Here is a 27,099-nt window from a genome sequence, read left to right as displayed (position 1 = left end):
GTGGGGTGTGTGTAAATGTTGTGCAGTGCATGTAAACAGAGGAAAGGAAAACACCTAAGAGTGAATAAAGCTGCATGTAACCACTGCAGGGAAGGAGAGAGGGAGACTGTTAGCAGCAGCCAGGGCTTTATAGACTAGGAAACCCCAGCCTAGTTGGGACTAATGATGCCCTGCCACCAGGTACCTCAGGAGTAGAGGAATGGCAGATTGGCAGGGAAGGGCATGGGTAGTAACCAGAAGATGTAGGTCATTCATTAGTAGTCATGTTTTTGGCATGCACCATGAAGTGTGTTGAGTTGATGCCCGCACTGAATCCTACAAAATACTTTTCAGTAAAATGTTTGTTGGGTTTTTCAATGCAATGCATTAATAATGTGTCCCAGGATTATGACCCATTTTATGCCTTTTCTGAACATGTCAGCAGCGCTACAAGAGGTACATGGTTCCAACATGAGGCACATGTATGCAATCATTTTCCCTTCATGTGCATCAACTGTGCTGGCAAAGACAGTGTCGTTTTCTTGCCTTTGTTTAATCCTTCACAAGCCAAAATATTCCCCAAGCTTGTTTTCTTTAATTCATCTTTGATCCTCTACACCTGTTAATCAGCTAGTATTCACATGATCTGGTTATACAAAATGTTGTTCAGGTTATTGATAAGTCTGGGTTAGACATTTGGAATATTCCTTTCACTTGAGCAATACTGTTTTGGACCCAAGCCCCATTCAAAGCTTCAGACCAGAAATACGTTTTAAATGTTGACCTTAATTCATCACAGTTTATGTGTCTTTGAAATCATATACAAGTGATTGTGTTTGGAACATTTACTCACTAACTCTTGTCGTATTGATTTAAGGAAGGCAATTCATTGTGGTCGCCTTGCTGATATGGGAGAGCTTTGTATTAACAGCATCCTAATGTGTCCGAATGAGTGCCTTGTTTTGTTTTTATTAAAGCATTTTTTAAGATTACATATATGGATTAGTGATGAAGAAAATAGAGGAATGCTCATAATTAATGTTTTCCAAGAGCTATCAATGTAAGAGGTTTACCATTAATGGTGTCATGTGGAGTTCAACAAGAGCAATCCAGCCTCCTTTAAAAGGGAAAATTCCCACGGGTAGACCTTGAAAAGATGTAAGTCTCTTCATGTGTTCATTAGGAAGAGTGCCATTAAGAAAACAGAAATGGAAACCAAAATATAATTTCATGTTTCCATCATATTAGCCACAATCTTTGTCACTATTTGTATGTACTGTACAGCCCACTTACATTAAAACATCAGGTCCCAAGTTGGACTGTACAACCATGAAAACACTCTGGTAAGAGAAGTAGTTATCACAGCTATAGTGTTCATACATTAATAACAGACCTGAGTCAATTAACTCCCTTCATGACACATTTTCTTCTGAATTTGACATCTGCAGCAGTGGCTTACCAGCTAAAAATAAACTGCAGTGAATCATTATAACCATCAAACGAACATTCAAAGACATTATTGTACAGATGGCTTAACCCTGGTCAACCAAGACACATTTGGGGATTCAGATGTGTTTGCCTGCACTGCATCATGCACACTCTGGTATGCTGGCAGTTGTATAAAGCCAGCAGAAAGTACACTGGTTGTATTACAGCATTATTTTTGCATCAATGCTGATGTGGCCTATTATTTCTATTTGCAACAAGACAAGAACAAATAATCATAGAAGTAGCAACCATCAAGAGATATTAACTAATGAGTAAGCATGGCTCTCCCTAATAGCGAAAAAATACAACCGCACAGCCAGTGATTTTTGTATTGCTGGTGTTCTAAAAAGCTTTCCTACAGGGCAGTTAAAGCTTGGTGTAAATGTGTGCATATATGGCTCAGCATTATTGCTTCACAATTGTTATTATGAGTTTAATATAAACTTAACATATACCTTGATCAGTCGGCTACGTTAAAAAGTCACTGTCAGCAGCATGAGGTTTTTTTTTTACTAATTAGCACACCTTCAGAGGGCAGCAACAAATCAGTGTCATCTCCTGGCGTGGTGTTTTTGTTTCAGTACTGCATGCAGACTCTGGGCTCTCTGTGCCACATGGTGTGGGAGCAGAGAAGAGCCAGGTCCCCGCTTTATCTCACTGCCTGCATACAGTTTAGCACAGTTTGATTTCAGCACCATGGATAGAGCCCGTCAGTTGGACAGGGGAACTGGACTCCAGCAGCATGAAAACAGCTTGGCGCTGTGCTTATCCTGTTGTAGCCCACATTACACTAGCGAAACAACCACACATTTTCTAAGGCATGTGGGCATATTTTCAAATAAGTTGTACAGAGGTAATTGAGGCAGCTTAGTTGGCATGTACCTACAATAAGTTAAAAACTAAACTTTTAATTCAAGTTTAGAGATATCCCTGAGGGTTGTCTAGCTGGCTGAGGCTCCATGTCCTCATTTAAAGTAAATGAGCATGCTGCCTGTGTAGGAACATGTACTGTGAAATGTAAGAACTTGCATTTGTCCAGGCTATTTGATTTACGTATGCTCAGCAGCAGACCGGGAAAACCCCTCCGAGTTGGGCAGACCGCATCTTTCACTGGGACAAGCCGTGAAGCATCCCTTTCGTTTTGCCATCTGGAAAAATGAAACTGTGCTCTCCACCGTGTAACTGAGATCCCAGACCGTCTGTCAGTTTTACCGACCTGCTACCGGCAGGCTATAAAACGACTGTGAGTGGGATACGGCTATAACATGATGCACTCTAACATAATCTACTCCAGGCTATGATTCCGTTTCATTTTCTTATACACAACACATTAATTCCAGCTTTCATACTATAGTCGCGGAGTGATCGCGCATGAATGTTTGTTTTTCCTTTCCGTGCCCAGATGTTAATGCTCATGAGGTCGTGACGGTGAAAAAAAACAACGATGATTTCAGCGGGATCCCGTGGCGTCTGCTTCCTGCAGCTGTAGGCGGCCTGAAGTTTCCTCTCTGTACGCTGGCATTGGTGGGACGCACCAAGTCTGGGTTGATCGCGGAGTGGCCCATTACGTCAGAATGAATTGGCTTTGTAATGCAACTAATAAGAGCACCTTCTCAATTCCACGTTGGTGTGCTTCAGCAATCCAAACTGTCAAAGCACAACAGATTAACTATCTCCGTTTCCCATGTTCACTTAAACACTTTCTCTGTTTTATTTCCTAGTTGATGACGTTATTGCGCAACATCATTTCTGTTTTCATGAAAGATCTAGACGAGTGGTGATGCATACAAAATAGGAGTCTTGTTAAGATTTCCACTGTCAAGCTTAGGGGACCACGAACACGTAGTGCTAAAAAAACAGTAAAACACACACTCACTTACGCAGATTTGTTTCCTCTTTTTTTTGTACTCCTTTCCCTATGCAACTCGATAAAGCCTTATCAATTGGCAGCAATAAGGCTCGGTGTTACAGCAAGTTAAGGACGGCAGACAGGGGAGGGAAAAGTGTTGTATGGAGAGGAGGGAAGAGAGAGAAGGAGGCTGAGTGGGTAAGAGAGAGAGGGAGAGACGGGGCGCGCATGTCCGTTTCTTCCATGCAGGCTGTTCTCCGAGCCAGTCATTCTAGCGAGTTTCCCCACTCTTCCTCTGCCTCCGTCTGTACATGTGCACCGGACACGCAACTCTCTCCTGAGCGGACACTCCGGGGGAAGCAAGGAACGAGCCCACCATGGAATAGGAATACTGCTGGACAAAACGCGGGAAAACCTCTCTCTCATCTTTCTTCCTTTTTTCCCCTTTTTCTGACGCCCTTTTCTCTCTCTCTCTCTCCCTCTCTCTCAATCTCTCTCTCTCGCGCACCTCTCCCCCGCGCTCTCCCTCTCGATGTCTCTCAACAGTTTCTAAAAGAATTGAAGGAAAGAAAAATGAGGATTATTATTTTGTCTTGGCACTTTCTCGGGGTGTATTCCGCCCTAATGGGGCTGGTGACGGGGGCTTTCCCCAGCTCAGTGCAGTTAGGTGAGTTGGAGGATTACTGAATTTACGCACGGGCACTCAGAGCTGACACACTCCACTGAATGGGAGAGGATTTTAGCGGACAGCAGTCACCAGGGAACGGGGATGTACCGGGACGCTCCAACACACAAAATCAATGTAAAATGAGAAATGTGCGCATGAATGAAGGAACAAGAGCACACACTAGTATATACAACACATTTACCTTCTGGTGCATCTTATCTTTCTTGTCTTTATACAATACATTTTAGTTGTTAGGGGGGGATTGGTGTGTTATCTCTGCTGTGTGTTTTTAAAGGAACACTTTCACTCCATCTGTCTCTTTTTTGAATGTTTGTGTATTTTAAAGACTGTTCGGGGCTCATGAATGTTTCGACAATCGTTGTACCCTTCTAGTCTTCTTCACAGTTTAGACACTGCAGCATTCTCTCTCTCTCTCTCTCTCTCTCTCTCTCTCTCTCTCTCTCTCTCTCTCTCTCTCTCTCTCTCTCTCTCTCTCTCTCTCTCTCTCTCTCTCTCTCTCTGCCCTTTTCTAGTTACCCTCATGTCAGTGCGGAGGAAACCTGTCTTTTCAACCTGCCTTTTAGATCAGAGATAAAGTTAACTGATTCTTGATCATCGTTGGTTTGCTCAGTGCATTGGGACTCCACATGCATGGAGCTGTTCCTCTCTCTTGTACACACACAAACGCACACACACTTAGTAGGCATGTGTGTGATAATGAATGCACTGCATCACTCCTTGTGGGGGGCAGCTGGGAGGTCCTATAATGAGATTCAGCTCCTTGATTCCTTCTCCCTACAGCTGCCAATAAACTTAATACGCTAAATATTTTCTGCTTGGCACACACACACCTATTTGCACAGGTTTTCAAGCATGCATGTGCAAACGTACAGAATGCAAATGCAGTCATACACATGCTGGACACTGTGCACACAGCTGCAAACATGCATTTTAATAAATGTACAGCATGCGGTACACACTTTTTGTACTGGAAAGCATATAGTGCACACACAGTGAACATGCATGCATGCACGTACATGATCGTGCAGAAGCATACACATGCACTCTTTCCTTCTCTCCCACTGACCGTCCTCCTTAAGCACTCGTATATGCTTACATGATCATGCACTCGGCTCTCTCTTAAAGAGTCATTTGCATATCTCTGCATTGCACACAAGTATAATTTCAGTTGAAGCACAGACAGTTTCTTTTTGCAAGTGTGTGTGTGTGTGTGTGTGTGTGTGTGTGTGTGTGTGTGTGTGTGTGTGTGTGTGTGTGTGTGTGTGTGTGTGTGTGTGTGTGTGTGTGTGTGTGTGTGTGTGTGTGTGTGTGTGTGTGTGTGTGTGTGTGTGTGTGTGTGTGTGTGAGAGACAGAGACAGAGACAGAGACTGACACAGACGAGAGCATTAGTCAAATTTCAAAATGGTCATGTTGGGACATATTTATAAAGTCTTTATGTGTTCCAAGGTGGAATTCTAATCAAAAAACATATTTAATTTCTAGACAAATTCACTTTAGATTTCTGATCATTCCCAGGAAAATCTAGATTAATCCTGAATGATCCTTTGTATGCAAACATGCATGTGTTTAGTGGCTCTCTGTGATGACTGATCTATTAAGGCACATAATAAGAAACGCAGATAAAGAATAAATGAAGGTGATACAAACTTTTAGCATGAACGAGACACTGAAAGTTACACACATAAGTGACATTTTATGTGATGGTTGCTTTGTTCAATATGATCTGCCTCCCGACTCCTCCCCTGTCATTTTTTTCCCACCCTCCCTTCCTCCCTCCACTTTCTGTTTATCCCAATGCGATGCCAAAGCTTCACAGTCTGCCATTGTAATCCAATTCTGTTGGGTTGAGTCTGATTCAGTTAAACTTAAGTCAAGTCGGTTTGTTTCCGCTCAGTTTAACCTACCATGTGGAGCAATGTAGAACTAATATATAGGATTAGTATCAAACAAATGTATCAGTGAAATCCACAGCAATATAACACAACATCATGTTCTATTAATGTGAAACAAATGAGACACAGAAGATTACCCTTTTTCAAAGAGACAAGCGTACATTTATAAAATGACAGTTTATCATTCCTTTCCCAACATTGAAATTGTTTATACTGACTTTGACTTCACCTACACATATTCCCAGCAATTTAAGCTTTTAGCATTGCCGTGAATGTTTTGTCAATGCATTGATTATGGCTTGGTTAAAGTTACCCTATCTTCCCCTAATGGCCTGACCTACAACACCTTTCCTCTCTGGGCAGGTCATGGTTAAGAGGTGTGGATTAAGTTACATGGTGACTTTGACAGTTGTCAATGGGAAGTATCTATATCAATAGTATGTTTGATACATTTTCAGTGTATGTGAGTGGTTATTGGCATTACATTCAAGTGTCAATATCAGTGGTTACTCTCGGGAACACATTTGAAAGGATCTCATGACATCTAAATTAATAGAAGAGTCAAAGTATTTTAAGCAGCTGAAGTAATATGCCTCTTCTCCTTCTTAACTTAACTATTCTCTTTTAAATAATACCTTCGCTTTATTTCTTCTTATCATCTCTTCTCTCCCATCTAATTCTTAATATGTCAGATGGGCCCTATTAAGGAATACTCTCCATATTAAAGGGCAACTGACACATACAGTAGACCTCAATTCCCTCTTCCTCTCTTATTGAATGGCCCGTGCTCCTCCTTTATTTAGCCTGCACATTTAGCTCTTCAAACCCCGTGCTGACACCCTCCCTTCCTCCACTTTATGCAGTTCATTCCTACAGTTTTTCTCTGACAAAATCACTGCCATTAATCTCTCCCTATCCACTGCATCTGACACACATACATCTCCCCCAACATCCACTACCACAATTTCTCCCCCCATCTCCCTGGACCTCCCGAGCCCTCCTCCCCACGGCCGCCTCTCCCAGTTCACTCTGGTTATGCCCCCTGAAATACTCAAACTGATCAGGTCCTCCAAACCCACAACCTGCTCGCTTGACCCTTTACCCACCCCTCTACTGAAGTCCTGCCTCCCTGTCCTCTGCCCCTACCTTGTCAACCTTTTCAACTCCTCCCTGTCCCAAGGAACCGTTCCCTCTGCTTTCAAAACTGCTGCTGTCACTCCCATCCTCAAGAAACCCGGTCTGGATCCCTCCTCCCTCAGTAATTACCGCCCCATCTCCAACCTCCCCTTTCCCTCAAAAACAATAGAACGCATCATCTCCAAACAACTCCACCGCCATCTCCAAACCAACCAGCTTTTTGAACCCCTTCAGTCTGGTTTTCGTCCCCACCACAGCACAGAAACGGCACTCATCAAAGTCCTCAATGACCTCCTCACCTCTGCTGACACCGGTTCTCTCAACATCCTCATCCTCCTCGACCTGAGTGCAGCCTTCGATACCGTGAGCCACTCCATCCTGCTTACCCTACTCCACGATATCGGTATCGAAGGTACTGCACTCAGGTGGCTCCAGTCCTACCTCTCCGACAGATCCCACTTCATCTCCCTCAACAACCACTCCTCTGCCACAGCTTCAGTCACCCAAGGTGTTCCCCAAGGTTCAGTACTCGGTCCCCTCCTCTTCATCATCTATATCCTCCCCCTTGGTCAGATTCTCCGCCACAACAACCTGGACTTTCACTTTTACGCTGACGACACACAGATTTACCTCAGCACCAAATCCCCCCACAACCCCCCCCCCCCCTCATCGATTCCTGTCTGATAAAATCCTGGATGTAACACAAGTTCCTCAAACTCAACAGCAATACAACTGAACTCCTCCTCATCGGCTCCAAATCAACCCTCAGCAAAAACCCAACCTGACAGTCACCATTGATGGCACCCCTGTTTCCCCCTCCACCCAGGCACGCAACCTTGGCGTTATATTTGACCCCACCATCTCCCTCGAGCCCCACATCCGCCAAGTTGTAAAAACCTCATTTTTTCCACCACCACAATATTGCCAAACTCCGTCCCTCTCTCACCCGCCCCGCAGCCAAATGACTCATTCACGCCTTCATCTCCTCCCGCCTTGACTATTGCAACTCACTCCTCTACGGCATCAGCACTACATCCCTCAATAGACTCCAGCGTGTCCAGAACGCAGCCGCCAGACTCCTTACCCACACCAAATCATGGTATCACCCCGGTCCTCAAAGAACTCCACTGGCTCCCCGTTTCACACCGCATCCATTACAAACTCCTGGTCCTCACTTACAAAGCCCTCCACCATCTGCCCCCCCCCCCCCCCCCCCCCCTACCTCACTGACCTCTTCGTCCTCTACCAACCACCCCGGTCCCTCAGATCCACCTCAGCCGGTTTGCCCCAAGGCCAAACTCCGGAGCTTCGGGGACAGAGCCTTCTCTGTGGCAGCCCCGAAGCTCTGGAACTCCCTCCCCCAAGACCTCCGTGAGTCTGAGTCCCTCACCCTGTTCCAGTCCCGCCTCAAAACCCACCTCTTCAACTCTGTATCCATAAGCCCCCCCCCCCTCTCAACCAACTTCCTCCTGACTGCTTTACTGTTTTGTTTCTTTGTTTCTTTTTGGTTTTGTTTTTGTTTTGTTTGTCTACCCTCCCTCCCAAATGTGAAGCGTCTTTGGGTTCAAGAAAAGCGCTATAGAAATAAAATGTATTATTATTATTACACCGTCTATTTCGACACTACTCCTCTGTTTTATTTTATGTCCTCTCCAAGTCATTATCTCTTTGAATGTGCAGTGTCGGTATCCATCTTTGGGTTCATTTTTATGTTTGTGTGGGTGAGGATGTGCTAAAACACAAATTACCTTTCGTGACCAAGCTAACGAAGATCTTTGCATTCTTCTCTCTCCTATGTTTTTTCCCTCCCTCCCTATCTATCTTTCTTTTCCCACATTACACTTCTTCTTGCTGTCTCTCACCCTCTCTCGCCCGCTCCCATCTGACCCCTCTCCCCCCTACAATGACTAATTTCCTTTTTCACACCATCGTCCTTTTCCTCCTCTTTGCCCCGTACCCTTATCCCTCTCTCTAGGTGGGTTGTTCATTAGGAATACTGATCAGGAGTATACAGCGTTTCGACTAGCTATCTTCCTCCACAACACCAGCCCTAATGCTACGGAGGCTCCATTTAACCTGGTCCCGCATGTCGACAACATAGAGACAGCCAACAGCTTCGCCGTCACCAATGCATGTAAGTACATGAATATGTATCACTGAAAATGAGGCTTAAACTAAAAGCCTACACTATCTATGTTTCTAAATTTGTGTTGGGTTCAGATTGATTAATTAGCAACTCAAGTTGTTAAAGGATCAAACTGAAAATGTATTGTTGTAGCCTTCTTTGAATTGCCTTGTGTTGAAAGGTGCTATATAAATAAACTTGCCTTGCCTTCTTTGGTGGACATCATGTGAAAACACACTTTTCTGCAACAGTTGCTATACAAATTGCAATTTTTAATAAATGCATTTGAACCATTCTTATAAACACATTTCTCACTGCAAATCTATTTAGAGACAATGTTAGTGGTGTATTTATCCCACATTCTGGCTGATACTGTTCTTTATATCTTACCTCTGCTCCTTTATATATTATTAACATCTTGGCAGTATCCATCCCATCTGCAAAAAGAGCAAATATTACCCAACGCTATTTTAGCTTATATATAGAAAGTTAGTCTTGGAATTGCAGCAGACAGTGGTCAAAATGAGTAATTTGTGTTCAGAACAGTTGGTACTTTAGTCATCAATGATCTCTCGGTGGTGCGTGTGGTGCAGTGGGTTGAGTGTTGGTGTTCGGATCAGGGGGTCACAGGTTCAAACCCCACTGCAGTCAGCATGTCGTTGTGTTCCTGGGCAATACACTTCACCCCTTATTGCTCCTGTGGGGATTGTCCACAGTATTGAGTATGTAAGTCGCTTTGGATAAAAGCGACTAACAAGTGACATGTAATGTAAAGTAATCTCTTGACAGCTAGTCGTTCAGTGTACATTGCTGTTCTCTGGGAACCTAGATCTTATCTTCATACATCCTGTTGACCTGATATAATGTGCCAGACAGTAAGTGGTTTTTGTTAGCGTTGGTATTAACATTCTTATTTGGCCTCTCTGGTCCAGATTTTGCTGTGGGACCCCTGCAGGTTTCCACTTGGTGCCGCTCCGTCCTCACTGCACAGCTTCATGCCAAGATTATAGCAAGATCTTCATAAAGCTTATTAATGACATCAGGTTCCCTATTTATATTGAGTTTATATTCAAAATATTGCCATTAACGGCTTTTGAATCAAGTTTTGACACCAAATGATTTGCCATTGTCTTGTCTATCAATTCTATGAAATCAGGGAAATCCTGATACTCTGTAGGGTTGTGAGCAAACATCGGAATAGGTGTATGCCCGAGTGACTCCCGACTATCTCTTATATTAAGTGTTTGACTCTATCCCCTTTCTGTTGGGGCATGTCTTTTGCATATCAGAGAAAGAATAGTATTAACCAAATGCTCGCCAGTTCACGTCGTCCTACACTTTTACGTTATTGTTTTCCCTCTCTTCACTACGCAGCAACATTTAGTTGCTGGACCACAATGAGTGACACTGGTGTATGCCACACTGATCTTATTTCCTTTTAAATTGGTAGGTTTCTCAGACTGTTTCTCAGATGAGAAGAAATCTCTAAAAGATATTGGTTGTGTAATGTTCTTGCTTTGCCTTAGGTTTTTAGTTACTTTGACACAACACAAAGTTAAAAGTTATAGAAGTGCGACTGAGCTGTTTATTTAATCAGTTCCCTTTCTTAAGGTGTTCAGACAGGGCACTGTTTTTTGCACTTCACTTACAAGCTGAATGTCCCTCAGGGGTATCATATCATATCCTCTCATTTACAATGCCCTTTTGTGAATCAACCTTATTTTAAGGGACGTTTTCAAGTGATTGTACTGTATTGTTTCATCTTCTTATGTTATTAAAACTTTAATAAATCAACCACTGCGGCGACGTAATATCATTGTATTTAAAAAATAATCCTTCAGTATTTTCTGTTTGTAAATGAAAGCTCACAAGCTGCTCCTAGTGAAAATCCCAAATAAGTGGTTCTCAAAGTGCTTCAAAGTCTGAAGGAACGTGAATACAATCTAGCAATCAATATATGTTGTGTTATGCCTGATTAAAATACAATTTTACATTTTACATCCCTGGACGGTAATAATGTATTACATAGAATCAAAAATCAGTGTTTGTCTCCTGCCCCCTGTGACGTAGCCACACTTGAATGAACTGACTAGTTAATACCACCTACAGTGATTGGAAAATGAATAGACCATTTAATACCTCCCACCTACAATATGATCACATGCGGCATCTATTTCTGTTGACTCTTAAGTTGCTTGAGTGGGAAGCTACACATTAAGTACTCATTAAGTAGGTTTGGTATAATGTAAAGGGAGGAGTATGACGTTATTAGTGATGAGCAAATGGTTTTGCTCGAGGGAAAAGATAGGCACAATCAGTTTTAAATGTTCAAAACAATGTATGTATGTTCCAAAAAGCATGGCTAATAGATGTTTTACACTGAGCATCAGAAACCTTCCTTTCTCTTTTTACCTTTACTAATTATTCTATATTCACCTAAACAACAATAACCTTCCAGAGGTTGAGGAACAACAAAGTTCACGATGTGCAGTCAAACATAAACCGAGGGAACCATAAATCCTGAATATGATAACTCTAAATTATTTCCGAAAATGATTCATATAAAATTGGTTAAATCTTCTGTTAACTACTGTATCTTATGCTGTTGACAGTAACACACACACGCGCACACACCAACTCACACACCACACAAATTATATAATTTTAAAATTAAAAGTGTCCTGAAGCGATCGGGTATTTATTTATTTCTGGTTCCACATATTCATGTTAAACACACTTTGGATAACCACTGGACACCTCTGGCTGTCAGTGCTGTGACACCTTGATGCAGCGTGATAATCAGCCACTGGGGTTGACTACTCTTGCAGGCATTGGGGCATGAGGGAGGAGTGTTAGGGAAATGAAGCTCGTATTGGAGAACCCTCTGCTGTCTCTTTGCAGGCTTCACATAACAAGTGTAACCTCTTCTCGGTCTCTCTTTCTCTCTAACTTTTTATCTTTCTCTGTCCCTCTCTACAACTCTTTCTTTTCCACTTGCCATCACACTTGTCAATCTCTCTTCATTTGGCTCCCTGTCACTCTCCACCTTGTCTCCCCATCTTCCTCAGCTCCTCTATTCTTCATCCTGTTTTTCCGTCTCTCCCCTCTCCACAGGCGTGGTGAATGGATCTCTAAATTAATCCCTGGCTCTTGCTCGGGGTGGTGAGCAATGCTCAGAATTAGAATTGGGAATCCTGCCTCTGACCTTGGCTAGTTCCTCTTTATTCTATTATTCAGGAAGCCTGAACGGATCATAAAAATCCCTGGTCCCCATCGTTTTCCATATTCACAGAGGAATACAACCCAATTCCTTGTCCCAGGGTCACACATTCATATATCCTCTTTGGCTGTCAATCTCTCTTTGTGGTACCCTGCTTGCAAGCGTATACCTTTGAGTCTGTGTCTTTTGTAGTATATATATGCTTATATCTGTGTTGGTGTGTGTTTGTGTCTGACGTTCTTCTCGATGTGTTGGCATCTGTGTTTTTGTGTGTGTGTCTCTGCCAGAGAAGCACACTATTCTCCTGGGCTCACTGATGCGTCTCTATTCACTGGCTTATAGAAAAATAATGTACATGGATTAGCATGACCAAAAGCCACAGCGAATGTGTGTGTGTGTGTGTGTACGCATGAGTGGTGACATTTCTGTCAATCCCGAAGGCATGTGTGAAAACGTGTGTGTCACTGAGGTGCAAAGGATCATCCGCTGAGACAGAGCGTGATGAAGATAGACAGAAAGTGATAAGGTGAATTAGGCACGGAGGAGAAAGAAATGGAGAAGAAAGGATTTGTAACAAAGAGGTGGTTATGCCAGGTTTGTGGTGCCAGAGCTTAAAAGGCTCAACGATGTGCCGCCATGGCTGTATGTGATTCTTGATATGTGGGATGACCAAAACTAAGACAAATGACATGATTACAAACAGTACCTATTGTACAGCAGTTGTAATAATGATTATGATGTGTAGTGTGGTGTCTTGGTTTTGGTGGTTGATTATTGTAGTGATGCATACCCTCATTTGTTATCTGGAGTTAATACAGATTGCACTTATAGGGAATCATTCACAAATCAATACTGTTTATGTATTATTGACGGCTACAGATTGCATTTACATGCAGGCTGCACCTGATTATCTTTGCAGCCTGACGGTCAGAGTCAGAATCTCCTTGAGGTGTCAGTCTTGTTTTGTCCCCCCATTGTTAATTAAGGACTCAATTAATTAATTCAGATATGTGGAGACGATAAGGCTTCTGAATTAGGAATGGAAGTTAGATGCACTCATTTCATCAATTACTGTATTTGCATTTATATAATGTTCTAATGAAATATTTACACTTCACCTCAATGTAACCTTGCCTGGTATGCCAGGAGATTCCACGAGGGATTTCTCAGCTAGCGCTTGTTGTGTTTCATGTTTCTTATGCCCCTAAAGACTGTTCATATCAGAAGACAATATAAAGAAAGTTAATGAAAGACTTGGTTGTTGAATGAATGTAAACTCGACATTTGTAAGGGCAGTCGTCTTTCCTTTTTACGTAAAAAGACCACACAAGTTAAGAGTAAAGTGCAGCGTGCCAGTCATTAATGAGAAAAGAACACCTACGGGTGAGCAGCTAATCACACGACTACATTCTAAATAAATCAACGGCTTGACTCACAATATTCATTTGAAATTCATCGTATTGCTTCTGTTTCGAAAAAATGGTCTGTTCCACTGCGTACCATTGACTGCTAGGACAGCAACGTGACCTACAGTAACATGACGTCAACACTGATCAAAATGTTCTCTAATTGTCCAAGTCTGTTCACATTTACTTTTCCATTAACCAGTCTTTAAACACTGTAAAAGCACATGCCATGTTCCCTTTATTTACTTCCCTTCTGTCTTCTTCTGCAAATGTATGTGGTCTAGCTTTCTGAGTCTTTTAAACTCTTTCCTTCTCTCTTGCTCTTTTTCGTTTCTTTACTGGGTACAGTTTAGAAATCATTAATCCAAAGTTTCATGCTCTCTACAAATATAGAAATACATATTCAAAATGTTTTCCACTGCGTTTTGTGATGTAGGAAAACTAATGTTCTTTTTGCCCATCTCTAATAATTAATAATAATAATAATAATTCCTTGCATTTATTATAGCGCTTTTCCAGTGCTCAAAGCGCTTTACAGATACACACATTACACATATATCTCTGACACTAGCCTTAGCAGCGGTCTGCTTACAAAAAAGAGCAGACCTCAGAAATATTAAATCAAAATTGAGTATTCAACTAGTAATAAAATACTATTAAAACATACCTGGATATAACTCCTGATACATTGAGTCTACTTATAATATCAAATAGCTAATACATAAAGTGTTTACGAAGATAATGTGGGAATTAAAGCCAATATGGCCAGATCACAAACTCTGCATCTACAGTAGTGTTTTGGTAGTACTATAAATGAGCAGATCTGATGCTATAAATTACATTTTAAATAATCTCACATACCATAGAAATGTAGGACTCCCATAAATCCCTTGCATCATATATCATTTCAATCAGGAGAGACGTGATGTATGTAATACATGTTTATTATCCGTCACATTATATAAATGAAACATAATGATAGTTTATAACAAAAGAACGAAATGGTGTTTGGCGATTAGGCCCAGGTTTTGTAGGATGTCATTCGGGAAGGGAAAGAACCGTTTCCGATGAACCCCCCCGGGTCTAGACACTGGTGGTGGTGATAAGTGGTTAGGTCCGGTTGGAAGGGAGAAGGTTAAGCTTGGTCCTGAGTTCAATCAATCGATCAATCAATGTTTAGTCATATAGCCCAATATCACGAATGTTACATTTGTCTCAGTGGTCTTCACAGTGTGTACAGAATATCAGTATGACAATACGACACCCTCTGTCCTTAGACCCTCACATCGTACAAGGAAAAACTTCCGAAGAAAACCCAGTTTAAAGGGAAAAATGGGAGAAACCTCAGGGAGAGCAACAGAGGAGGGATCCCTCTCCCAGGACGGACAGACGTGCAATAGATGCCGTGTGTAAATTGAAAAGATAATACATTTGCAACATAGGTAGTCCAAATGTTTGGAAATGCATGTGTGTGCATGCATGGAGTTGAAAGCAGGAGGCGAAGGGGTGGAGGAGGGTTGCGCGTTGACACCTGAAAGACAGCTGGTAGAAAAGGGGAGAGCATATATAGAGGGATTAACAGGTGCGATAATTAGGCTTGTGAATGGAGGGAAGTGATAGGTTGGCTAAGGAGTGGCGCTCTCTCTCATCTAGTGAAAGGAGCGAGTATTGCCATGACGTGCAATACGGAGTGATGGGTCTTCCTGTCTGAACTTGCGCTGAGCTTCATTTGTAAGTGCTCTACCTAACACACCTTTTTGTTGCTTGTTACAACCGACCAATCGCAGTTTAATAGCTCTCTGTTGATTTGAAGTGGCTTGTTTGCACCCTTTCTTAGCACCTGCTCATTAAAGACTTTAGCTGAAAACACACCCTTCAGTCTGTATTCCCCTGTTGACAAGAACATGACAGCATCATTGGTTTAGCTAGCTGAACGGGTGTTTATACAATAATGACCATTAGGACACACATGTATACCCACACACACTTTCAGAGAGTTCATCATCAGTGTTTCGCATTCACTCTACATGTCCAGGCTTGGAGATTTGATTAAATAGATTCTTGGCACACACTGCTACAACTCAGCACCACCCACCTACACACTCAAGTGCAAATACCATGTTGTACAGTCTCCCTCTCTCTGATACGTGTACACATTGATTTGCCACCCTGTCCGTATATATTTCCAACTTCCTCACATACTGTACAGCATTTCTCATTGCCTTTTGCTTGCTCACTTCTTTCGTTAAATGGCTCAGTCGTCTTGTAGATGATTTGAGAAGTTCAATAATGTCACTGTACCATCATTTTTATTGGTGATGTTGTGCGCGGTTATATGTCTTCTTAATGGACACACTCGGGAAAATAGAGTGAAATTATATCTGAAACCTTGGCAGGGCAAGGAGATTTATTTTTGTAGCAAGCCTTCGTTTATTCATGTTACTGGCAAACTGAAAGTCTGGCTGCCTCTCACTGCAACCTAAATGCTTTTCACGGCATTAAGATACATTATCTGGTTGAGTGTTAATTGCATGGGAATAATGGATTTAACTTAAACTCACATTTACAGGTGCCTTTAGTGGAGCAGTCATTTGTCAGTCACCAGTAGGCATTAACGCTGTCATTTAAATGCTTTTATGTTCTTTTTCAGTCAGTTGAAGTAATTTTTTGGTACAGTTTTAATGAACAGTTGTAAGAACAACAACACATTTAGAGATGCATTGCAGCCTAGTATTTATTTGTTCTTGCAATACTTTTATCAAATACAGAGTTTGCATATATGTTTTTATTACCAGACTAACAATTTGAAAAAACACTAGTTTCACAAAGAAGGTTATTTAAATGTCCCCAGACATACATAGTTATGAGTTTGGTAACAATTGCTAAGACAGGAAAAATAACATTTAGAAGGTATGGAGGAAAGTAACAGCACAGCTGGAGTTCCTGTCTTGTAAATTACTTGTAGACTACAAATCTAAAACAGACATAGTTATTGCAAATATGATGTTCTTAGAATACATAAATACTAATAAAACATATTTTTGGAACATGATGAAGCAAAACATGCACAATCTGATTACGTATGGCTCTTAGGTATGTAAGGGAAGTCTACAGTCATATATATTTAAAGGAATGAATTGATATTTTATGTATACTTCAGCATCATTGGGGTCATGGAACTTGCAAACCTTTTCATTTTCTGATCCATTGATGATCAAATGCTGAACTGTATTTAGGTGTGTTTGTGTGTTTGTGTGTGTGCGCCTCCGTGCATGGTGGCTCCTATGGAGTGCTGAGTGCTCCCTAAAGAATCGCTCTGTTGCAGCTTTTTATTCTAGCATCAGCAGTAATGACCAAACAGCAAGCATGTCGCAGCATGTCGCAGTGAATCCACTCATTTGCTCCAGGTAATTTGATTTCATTTAGTGGTACAATAAAACCGACTGTTTCTCATTGTGTCGCACTTCTTTCATTAAAAAGTCTACCGCCGTGGAATAAAACTGACGTCTTAAGGCACTTGCAATAGGGAAAGAGTTTTTTAAAAGCAGTAAATGTTCTTGTTTTCCACTTATATTGCTGAAGGCAATGATGCCCGGGCTGCATTAAGCTCAAGAATTTTGACAAACTATATTTTCAGTAATTTGTTTTTTCTTTATTGCCTGTTGGGCAAATACACATGGAGTCACTTTTTTTCAATTTCTAAGAACAGGACCAAGCTGGGAGCAATGTTCTAGTTGTCATCTTAAAGTTGTAATCCTTTATATCGTGACAGCAAGTGGAGTTCAATACGGCAAGCGCTCCTTGAGCAGCAACTTTCTTGGTAATGAAACACAGCTAGTGTATCTGTTTAAAGAGCAGCCACACAAACTCATAATAATAATAAAAAAAACACTCATTTGTAATTTCAACTTTAATTTGAGTTAATGCTGCACATGGTGTGAGTAGTTTACCACACAAGAGCAGGGCACAGGACATTGTATTACCTTGTTAAAGAGTTGATGGTCTTCAGCATGTCATCCCCAGCTCTTTTGTTATTCAGAGGCTTACAATAACTGTTTCTAATTTTTCCATTACTCCCTTGACAAAGTGACCCGCTGACAAAACAATGTTGAAAATGATCATCTTGTTTTGCCAACATATGCCATTCGCATCAGCAGAAATTCAATACAGTTCAATGCAGTGTACAAGATTACCCTATCTAGAAATATTGAACGCTGTCTTATGTAGTTAAGCCAACACAGGCAGCTATGGTTATAACATATTAATGTTATGACTTTTTAAAGACCTATACCATCATAAATATTTTGGAGATAAAGGTGTTAGTTTGAAATATGTTGCAGTGCATAATCTTGTGGTATAGGAACAAAGGGTTTTAGTTATTAGGATGAAGATGAAAAGACATCTATGGAGTCATACTGAGCCGCAATGATACCGTATTAATGAAATTCTTTTTTGTGGATCTGTAGTTCCTTGAGGCAAGATAAGACACAGTGAGACAGTCGTGTTTCAGGTTTTATAGAGTAGCAAGCCTGAAGCTGGTTAAGTAAAATCCTCCCACAACATGCTGCAGTGTTTTGTCTGCGCCAGCCGAGTGATATTAAAGTAACACGTCAATCAGAAGGATGGAGAGGTTTCTTTCTCCAAGTGGATATGAATCCTTTGTCAGCAACCTATTTACTTTCCTCTTTAATGAACAGTTATTAATATTGTAAGACCACTGTGTCTCAATGAATCACCACATTCCCTGGAGGCTGTCTCTTACCCCACATGGTGACCCACACCTACAGACTTGTATATACACATATACAGCCTCAGGTGCCTTCGTCTAATGTGTTTCATTAAGACCTCTATTTTCCCAGTGGGCATGATATCTGATACAGATATTTGTTTTCCACTCTGTAGTTGTAAGATGAAAAGCATGAGAAGAGATGACAGCGGATTTTAAGTGTTGCCCATCGCTTAAGCAAAACACAGGGGTGTTTATACTGAATGGAGTAATTGTCTCTCAAGTCTTCTTGTTGTTCTTCACTCTTTGGCTTAGCTGCTGTTCTTTTCATGTTCATGATCAAAGAATTTCCATTCACAGTCTTTCTTCTCTTCCCTTTCATTCTTCTCACTTTTTTACGCTTATAAGCACAAGCATGCACTCGGGCATAATCACAAACAAACATGGTGCTTTGCTGCTTTGCTGGTCTCACTTTTCTGCTTCTACTGCTTCAATTCTCACCTTCAATTTCCTGGAGTCATGTTCACCATGTTTCTCTTTATTTAGAGTATTTCCTTCCTCTTGTTTTTATCCAGGTCTCTGTTGAACACCCACCTCTGTCTATCATTGCGCTGTCTCATTACTCGTTAGCTGTTAAGTGGCTTTTGGTGTAGGACAAAAGCTGTGATGTGCGCTTAGTTAATTTATTTAAACTCAAACTGACACATCAGCTGCTGAAGCATCACATCTGTCACTTACAGTACATTTATGTCCCTATGTTTGCTTTGCTCTACCTATCTCTGTCCGCCATTCTCGCAAGCTGGAAATTGAATTAATTACAATCAATGATATATTGTAAATAGCACTGTTTTAATGCATTACAGTTTATTAGGACATTTATTTGTAATCATAAGGCTCACCGTACAATCTAAGCCTGCCCCTCTCAAACACAAACCCTCATGCATGTGTGTTTGTTTGTTTCCATGGATTTATGTTGTGGATGAAAGGAAGGGCTTTAGTTAATATTGATGAGTGCTGCCACTCGGTCCACTCACCGAGGCTCACTTAGAGATGAGAGGCATGACCTTTACACACACACACACACACACACACACACACACACACACACACACACACACACACACACACACACACACACACACACACACACACACACACACACACACACACACACACACACACACACACACACACACACACACACACACCACACAAATGCACTTAAAAACACACAAAAAAGCCCAATGCCGATTCACTTTCTTCCCCAATCTGTGTCCTTCTCTGGAGTTGCCAAGCATCTGCATTTGTGTGCATACACGTGTGTGTTGGTCTCTGGTGGCATACCTAGTACATTGAGAGATGTTCCTAAACCTCAAAGCCAGTCACACCCTTGGACCCATTCATCCATTCCATGGCCCATTGGTATTCAGCAAGGGTAATAGATTCCTATCTAACCAGCAAGTAATTAATCACACTTTCAAATAGGAAGAGACAGAGTATAAAGCAACAAGCTATTACACTGATCAGAGCAGCAACAGGAAGAGAGAGAAAGGCTCTCATGGAAATAGGAAAATAATTAATTATGCACTGCGTGGCGATTATCAAGGGAGCAGATTCACATAGAGGCATTCACATGTATGCACACACACTCACACCATCTCAAACTACAATGCAGTTGAAGCAAGACATCTAACCTTTATGCGAGACAGAGAGATGGCTGCTGTGTATGTTTGGACATGTTCTTGTTTGTGTGTTTACTGGCTGTAGAGGTCAATTTCTTTCTGACAGCATTGGTATTTATCTCCTTAAGCTCACTAGTTTCCTGTGTGTGTCGGTGTGTGTGTGTGCGTGCGTGCGTCCATGTTTCAAAAGTCACATCACGGTTTGCCCACTCACATTCTGGCTCTTCTTGCTGTGGTAGTTGAGTGCATCAAATAACACACAAACACTTGGCATGCGCAGGCACATGCACATGCACACGCGCACACACACACACACACGCGCCCACACACACACACACACACACACACACACACACACACACACACACACACACACACACACACACACATAAACACGCACACAATTGATTTGGCCCTTCAGACATTCCCAGTGATGGATGGACCCTCCCTTGCTTCTATTTTTACCCCAGAGCTCTCTGTGTGTCTGCCTTCTTATCTTTGCAGGGATAGAAACATGAAGAAATCCCTGTATCATCACAAAAGAAACTGGTCTGTGTTTGTACTGGGAGGATACTGGTGATTGTCTGCATTTTGGACTAGCATGTTCTTTCATTCAGCCTCCTGAAACTCCTCCTTCTGAGGCAGCAGTGAGGCGATCTGCAACTTGCTGCCTCACAAGGAGGTACCTGAGGAGTTGTCCTTCTCTCATCAAAGAGAAACATGCAAAGAAAAGCAAAACAAAACCCAGTGAGCAGGGTTGGAAGACCAGGCACATTGGAATCAAGTTGCAGACTCCCCTTGTGCTTGGATGTGCAATCTAAAGTCACCAAGATATGTCTTATTAGGGTTTTACTTAATCTTTTGGCTTTAAATATTGCTTCTTCTACATACTTCTCCTATCACTAGTTTTGGTCACCCATCTACCCAGCTAGAAATGTTTTGTTCTAAAAACATTCTGAGAATGTTACATTCATTGTTCTAGGAATGTGTTCAGCAGGAAGTTATCTTTTGGTTCCCAGAACGTTCTTCTGAAAGGTAGGATAACGTTCACTAAAAACATTCTTAAAATGTTTGGTGATAACCTTCCTAAAATGTTTTTGATAACATTGTTAGAACATTATGCCCTACTATTCATAAAACGTTTTCAGCAGAAGCTTTTATTTTGGTTACCGGAATGTTCTTCTGAAAGGTAGGATAAAAACATTGTTGATAACATTGTTAGAACATTATGCCCTACTGTTCTTAAAACGTTTTCAGCTGCAAGTTAGATTTGTTTATGTTGCAAGAATGTTATTATTTTAGAGAAGGATAACATGCTTTATGTTAAAAAAATTATGTAAATGTTCTATGGTAACAATTTACAAAAATATGTTTACATTATTAGAACAAAGACATAATATTCCTGTAATTGTTTAACTCAAAATTCCTGGGTAACTGGACTGACCACTGTGGTCTTTAGGATGATTGTAACTATTGTAATTTGACTACTAACACATGTAAAAGGATGACTCGGAATCAGCTGGTGAAAGTAACATTTGTTTATTAGAAAAGGGGAGCTGGGAGTGGAGGGTGGTTATGGCAGCAGTGGGAAACAGTTGTTCCAGGGTAGAGAGACCTGGCTGGTCTTGGGAGTGTGGAAGGCCTTGGATTCCTCCTGGGAGAGACACACAAATGAGTGTGAGGCAAAAGCAGGTAAAGTTGTCAAAGAATATGCTGGCAAAAAGCTAGAGCGGCACGCAATAAACCGTCCACGGCAACAATCCGGCAGGGAATGAGTGCAGGCTGCAGGCTTTCATAGTGTGGCTGATGAGCAGGTTGCAGGTGTGGTTGATTGGAGATTGCTCTCAGCCGTGTTGAGCAGACCAGCAGGCAGGTGGGGGGGAGAGAGAGACACACACAGTAGAAACAAACACATACAAACACTAACAGGGGTTTCAGGGACAGGCAGTGATAGTCGGTCCGTTCTTCTATATGTCTGTCTTTGGTTTTCTAATTGTTACTCGATCCATGTGACCATAGAGATATGTGCATAAACAACAAAAACACTTGGGGTATAATGTTCGAACAATGTTATCACCAAACATTTTAAGAATGTTTTAGAGAACGTTATCCTCCCTTTCAGAAGTACATTCTAGGAACCAAAATAAAACTTCTCGATGAAACCATTCCTAGAACAATGAATGGTAACATTCTCAGAATGTTTTTAGAACCAACAATGTCTAGCTGGGAACTCAGACATGCCTACGCAAACATGCAATATCATGAATTGCATGCTTGTTTTTTTTTAAAAAGAAAGGAAAAAGTGGTGACATCAGATTTGTTTAAACATCCTTTTCAAACAAATGCAACAAGTTTGTTTTTTAAAGCGCACTACAAATAAATCTGACATTGACCATGACCGTGTTAATATCTCGCATCACAGCAACGTTTTATAAAAAAAGAATAACCTCCTGAAAACATTATCCAAATGTTGCTTTCAAAATGTTCTTCTTTGGTTATCATGTAACATTGAGGGAATGTTTTATAAAGAACACCTTTAATTAGTTACCCAACAACGTCCAAAACACATCCTTAGAATGTTGCAGGCAAAACGTTCCACCTTTGTTAACATATCACATTAAAGCAACATTTTATAAAAAAACGTTCATCTCAGGCCTCAATAACATCCTCAAAACATCCTCTGAATGTCTTAGTTAACCTTAAACCTTATAGGAACATTATTTGAAAAAATAAATATCCTAAAAAGTTTCTTTAAACATCAGATTAAAACGTTTCTTTAAAACCTTATTAGAACCTGTAGGTAATGTTAGCCAAAGTTGTGAGAACGTTCCCCGCTAGTTGGGTAATGGCTTGGGTGCTCACAGTCAAAGGGCACACGTCTTGTGACATTGAGTATTTGATAACATGGAGATAACCTATATATACCCATGTCTTTGTTACATATACAGTATACATAACAGTAGAAATGTATATTATATGGATTATTATGTCCACAAGGAAGCCTATCAATAGAAAGTAGTTAAAAGCCAAGAACTGACCACATGGAAGGATGGCACAGGATGAGGGTAATTTCTTCATTACAATAGAGAAGGATCTGTTGGAGAAGCAAAACCAGGCAGACGTAATGTTTATAATACCAACAAAGTTCTCAAGATCATTCATAGGTATACTGTGGTCAACTGTATCAAATGCAAAACTCATATTAGGCTTAACTAAAATAAAACAAGCCCAAAATTAGTTACAAGCAAAAGATCATCCCTTACTCGAGCTGTTTCTGGGCAGGTCATTTTCATTTATTTAACTTCTGTGAGATTAATTGAGAAGCAAAAGCCTTTTATTTTTAAAGTTAGGTTTTAACGTAAAAGGGTACAGTGTGTTTCCAGCAGAGGTTGCACTACTGGATTTTATAAAGCTGTGTGGGACAGAGCCAGTTGACAATGAGCACTTGATATTAGAGTGCCCATTGCATTGTGGGCCAACAGCTTGAATTATAGCTTTCAAAAATGTTGGTGGTGTAATCTTCTGGCATTAAACTTAGTTTGAAGTAAGTTGACTGGCAGAGACTTCATTGTCAGATGAGAAGTGTTATGGTCACAGGTGTGATAAGGACCCTAATGTCATCGATTCTGTTTAAGAAACTGCTCACATCTCTCAGGGGATCCTTTATATGCTGGCTGGTGGAAGGTTAAGCACTGAGTTGATTGACTGAAATTATACCCCAGGGTTGTGGCAGCTATTACCAATTAAATTTAAAAAATAAAGAAATACCTTGCATGCTTTTTAAATGTATGCTGATGGTATAGTATCGGACTTTTAAGGATATTAAAAGACACTTTTAGTTGGTCTTTCTTCCATTTATTTTTTGCTCAGCTCTCCTACATTCTCTCTTTAAGTTCCTTAAAGGGCATTACTGTATGTTTTGCTAATTTCCGAGCCTTCTGATAAATGGTATCACAGGAAGATGCAGCTAAGAACTCTTGCCAAAAACTAGCTAGCGAGAGAGAGAGTAGTCATTCAATGTTATTTAGAGATACACCATATGGGACTACAGGTCATTTATTTCCCCTTACATGTAGGATAATCATGTAAGTGAATAATTACCGCTTGAATGAAAAATGACTAATACTTTACATTATAAGAACATACTTAATCCCAAGTGTGTCATACATGCTCTGTGTGAAAATCTGAGCATCAACAATACCTCTTGGCAGTGCAGAAAAAAAAAAGTTCAAAACAAGGTCAGAGCCTTCCCATCTGGGGCCCTTTTAGTTGGAGGAGTCACCAGAGGGTGCTTGCTAAATGGGATCACCAACTGCCTGGAGGACCCCACTGCTGTTATTTGTGTACTCTCACATTTTTCTCAAGGTAGAGGGCACTGCACACGGTCTGCTCCAGAGTTATTTAGCATGTTCTTGACTGTAAGTACATAAGTACTTCGTACAAGATATATATATATATTTTTTTAGAGTTATGTTTTTAATTTTAGGTTTTAATCCATCCATTCGTCCATTGTTCTAGTATTTAAATACTGTTCATTATTAGTTATTATTGTCTGGTGACTGAGCAGCTGGATGGAAACACACAACTCTGAGACCCTGGATTGCAATAGTTGTCATTGCAGTAATTACACATATACAGCGATAGATTTCCCATAGCTTAATGTTAAACTGTGTGTAGGAGTGTTTTTATGCTGCAAAAGTATACTTTTATGTTTCTTATAAATAAAGCTCTGTCGCTTCCATCTTTGTTTGTTCTTCTGTCTTTTTGTGCTGTCTCTCAGACAATATTAGTTGGTCCACCACTTTTTGAGACTGATATTTCATCTACAGTGTTTTTTTATCCAGTGATATCTCTTAACATCTTCCAACATTGCATCTTAGTGACTACTGTGATCCCCTCAGATTGGTCCTCTAGCACCCAAGTGAGTTATGGTTTGGTTTTGATAGAAATGTTCTGACAATTCTGAAAAGGGTTGCCTTGAAATTAAGTACACATATTCAACTTTGTATGAATTCTGAATTTGCAAATATGAGCATGCTAACACACAACTGCAATGGTGAATATGGTAAACACTATACTGGCAAAGCATCAGCAGGTTAGCATAATTGTTTTAAGTATGCAAACATTAGCATTCAGTTCGAAGCGCAGCGGTGCCAACTATGTGATTCTTTTTTCTCTGTTTCTCTGCTTGTGGTAAAACATAACTGACATATGGAGGCAAAAGGAATATTGCATCAGACAGGTTATGGTATTTGTAAGTAGGTGAGACTTGAAAAGAAAGATTGGGCTCATGAATCTGTTTGGTGTCTGCTGTAGGATAGAACAAGAGGGGCAAGATAGAGGAAGGAGATGTATCGAAGCGACACTTCAGAACTGTATATCAATGTATCAACAGCTCTCTATTTATTTTATCCAAACACATACAGTATGTGTTAGTGCAAGGCAAGCCAGTTGTGTGATATATATACAGTATATTGTTTCTGCTTGATGCTCTAGAAAATAATGTTCTTGTTGGCTGTAGTGTTTGCATGGAACATTATAATTGTGTTTGTCAGTGAAAGAGTCATTAAAGCACCGACAACGAGCATCAACTATAACAATCAGCTAGGTGGGGATTATTACAGTGTCTTATCATGGCAGGGTTATGCAGACTGTGAAGTATTGGAACCATTGAACATGCACTTACTCTTCTATCTCCATCTCACTCATCCACATGACTGTAGTCATGCCCACTCACACATGTCCTTATCTCGCTGCGCTCATTCTCCCAAAGGCTCTATTCCTCACACACAGACACACACAAACGGTCACACGCCCGAGGGAATGGATGATAGTACAGATGGCATACAAGAGTAATATTCTCCATATGGGAAGGTAATATTGTCAGAGCAGTCGGCTGGGGAGAAGGAGAAGCAGATTATATCTCAGAGTGAGAGGCTGTGTTTCTGTCGTACATGGCCATAGGATTGTAAAAGACAGCATTTGGTAATGTCATAATTGCTGTTTATATCATCGTAAAAAGATACTTTTAATTGTAGCTCCATTGGGCTTTTCTTTTAAATAAAGTTTTGAATCCGTATCTGATCATATTTTAATTTCTCTCTTGTAAGATAGAAGGTAGCTGAATATGTATATGTTGTTTTAAATAGTAAACTAGATATATTAATTATTGCCGTTATTCCTTACCGTTGATTGTAATAACTTTGGAGAGACTGACTCCACCTCTCTGGTAACTTGTACACAGGCGGACAGGGTAAGGCAGATCACTTTAGTTTTTGTGGTGATTGGATTTAGTTAAACTGTGTTACCGATTTGCAGAAACACCTGTGACAACACCACTGTGTTCTCTTTTGGATGTGGCTTTTAAAACTAATAAATATGGACGCCTTAAACACATACTTGCTGGGAGCTGCCTCAATATTTAAAATCAGAGTTCCTTCACCACCTTTTATGTGTTTGACAATCATGATTGCTTATTTAATTAATCTGGAATAAAAAAAAAAATACTAAGCAATGTGTGACAATCCCAGAGACGACGATACGGTTATACGTTTACCCGCCAAAACAACTAGCGGCAAAAAAGGTCATTCAAAATATAGTTACCCTGAAAAGAGATACTAAATGACATTACTCTGCTCTAGATCGCTTCCAGTGTTCTAGAAACAACTCTAAAAGACTACAGTGTATAGATTGTAACTTCTGTTTATAGAGCAAATCTATTTTTTATGAGAAGGTTTCTGCATTCTGATCTCCCAGGACCTTCTGAGTGTTTGTCTGCTGCGGATTCTACAATGCTGCCAACCGAGAGAAAATGAGAGATAGGAGAAAGAGATAAAGAATATTTTCTCTCGGTCAGTGTATAGGCGGCAAACTGACTCTATAAATGCGTGTTCGTGCTCATCCAAC

General features: G+C 40.7%; 1 protein-coding gene across 5 annotated transcripts in view; it reads left to right on the top strand.

The window, feature by feature from the left end:
• Positions 1-3,796: 3,796 nt before the first annotated feature.
• gria4a (glutamate receptor, ionotropic, AMPA 4a) overlaps positions 3,797-27,099 on the top strand; it is a 105,510-nt gene continuing 82,207 nt past the window's right edge. For all 5 annotated transcript variants that reach the window (XM_034097322.2, XM_034097325.2, XM_034097324.2 and 2 more), the window contains exons 1-2: positions 3,797-3,983; positions 9,010-9,168. In XM_034097322.2, the coding sequence (XP_033953213.1) occupies positions 3,890-3,983; positions 9,010-9,168 (253 nt within the window). In that variant the 5' untranslated portion in view covers positions 3,797-3,889. The remainder of the gene's footprint in view (positions 3,984-9,009; positions 9,169-27,099) is intronic.

The sequence above is a fragment of the Pseudochaenichthys georgianus genome, chromosome 13 (genome assembly GCF_902827115.2).
Source record: "Pseudochaenichthys georgianus chromosome 13, fPseGeo1.2, whole genome shotgun sequence".
NCBI classification, from domain to species: domain Eukaryota; kingdom Metazoa; phylum Chordata; class Actinopteri; order Perciformes; family Channichthyidae; genus Pseudochaenichthys; species Pseudochaenichthys georgianus.
The sequence above is the reverse complement of the archived record's forward strand: the minus strand, read 5'-3'. Positions and strand labels throughout refer to the sequence as shown.